Source organism: Trichinella spiralis (genome assembly GCF_000181795.1).
Source record: "Trichinella spiralis strain ISS 195 chromosome Unknown Scfld914, whole genome shotgun sequence".
Classification (NCBI taxonomy): Eukaryota; Metazoa; Nematoda; class Enoplea; order Trichinellida; family Trichinellidae; genus Trichinella; species Trichinella spiralis.
This window is the reverse complement of record NW_003527853.1, coordinates 1-1,025: the sequence shown is the minus strand read 5'-3', so window position 1 is coordinate 1,025 and position 1,025 is coordinate 1. Positions and strand designations below refer to the sequence as shown.

General features: G+C 39.2%; 1 protein-coding gene across 1 annotated transcript; it reads right to left on the bottom strand.

The window, feature by feature from the left end:
• Nucleotides 1–322: 322 nt before the first annotated feature.
• Tsp_14935 (intraflagellar transport protein 52) lies at nucleotides 323–931 on the bottom strand (the record flags this gene model as incomplete). The annotated part of the gene is made up of 4 exons (XM_003370336.1): nucleotides 323–435; nucleotides 494–585; nucleotides 637–797; nucleotides 863–931. Coding segments are annotated over 4 exons (435 nt in total), but the record flags the coding sequence as incomplete, so codon positions are not given.
• Between the last annotated feature and the right edge of the window lie 94 nt (nucleotides 932–1,025).

Below are 1,025 nucleotides of genomic sequence, written 5' to 3'. Positions count from 1 at the left end.
TTTAATCGGATTCTCTTTCCGGAGAATTAAACGGTTATGAGAAATTATCGATCTGTAGAAAGTTTTTTTTCCAAATTTTAATTTCACGCACCCGATACCAGGATGAAGTTGTTAAAATTCACCAGTGGCGGAAAACGTGCTTTAGAACAAGCTTGGCAGAGCGATTTTCAGCTGGTAAGTGTTTCACAATTCCAAGGCATTCGGCGCAGTCGTGATGAAATTTTCCAACTGATCTTCACTATCTGTATCGGTGAACAGAAATAAGTGTATTTTTTTTTCTTTCAGTAAAATAATAAAGGGGAGACAGCAATGTTGAATGCATTTACATTTTTGACTGGCTTGCACTAGTCGATCTCTTTCTGTGGAAAATTCTTCCTGCAGATCGAACAGTTCCAAATCTGGCGGTCCGGGTACTCGAAATATAGCGGGAAAAACCTGAACAAATATACATATACATATAAATATGTGTATTAATAGTTGGAGAAATTGCCACTTGCCGACGGTTGCAACGGTGGCAGTGGTTGTTCAAAATGAGGTACAATAAGAGTCAGCGGTTCGTGTTTCACATCCAACTGAGCATAGGCCCTGCAAAAGATCGCCTCAGCCGAGATATAGTTAGTTTATTGGAAAAAATACTTCAATATTCGAGTCCAAAGTGAGGAAGTGATCGAGTAGAGGCTCGATTCGAACAGTTTGTTGATGCTTTTCACAGCTATATTCGTTTCAGCTTCTTGAAAGCAGCATTTCAATTGTTTCGATAGCGCCAAATGGTCTGGAACGTAGTGGTAGGGTGAAATCTGAAAATATCCGTTCAACTTGATATAACAGAATGTTCACTAATTCAATTTTGACAGCAGTTCACCTCGGCGTCTTCGACGCTTGATTTTTCCAAACTGAGCTCTTCGCTTGATAGAACGTTCAAGAGGGCAGTCTAGAAAGGGAAAAATGTATTTCTGCATAAAAAAGTAGAAAGAGATGCATGCACACATTTATATATATACCAGCAGCTTGCTGTTGTCTTCTTT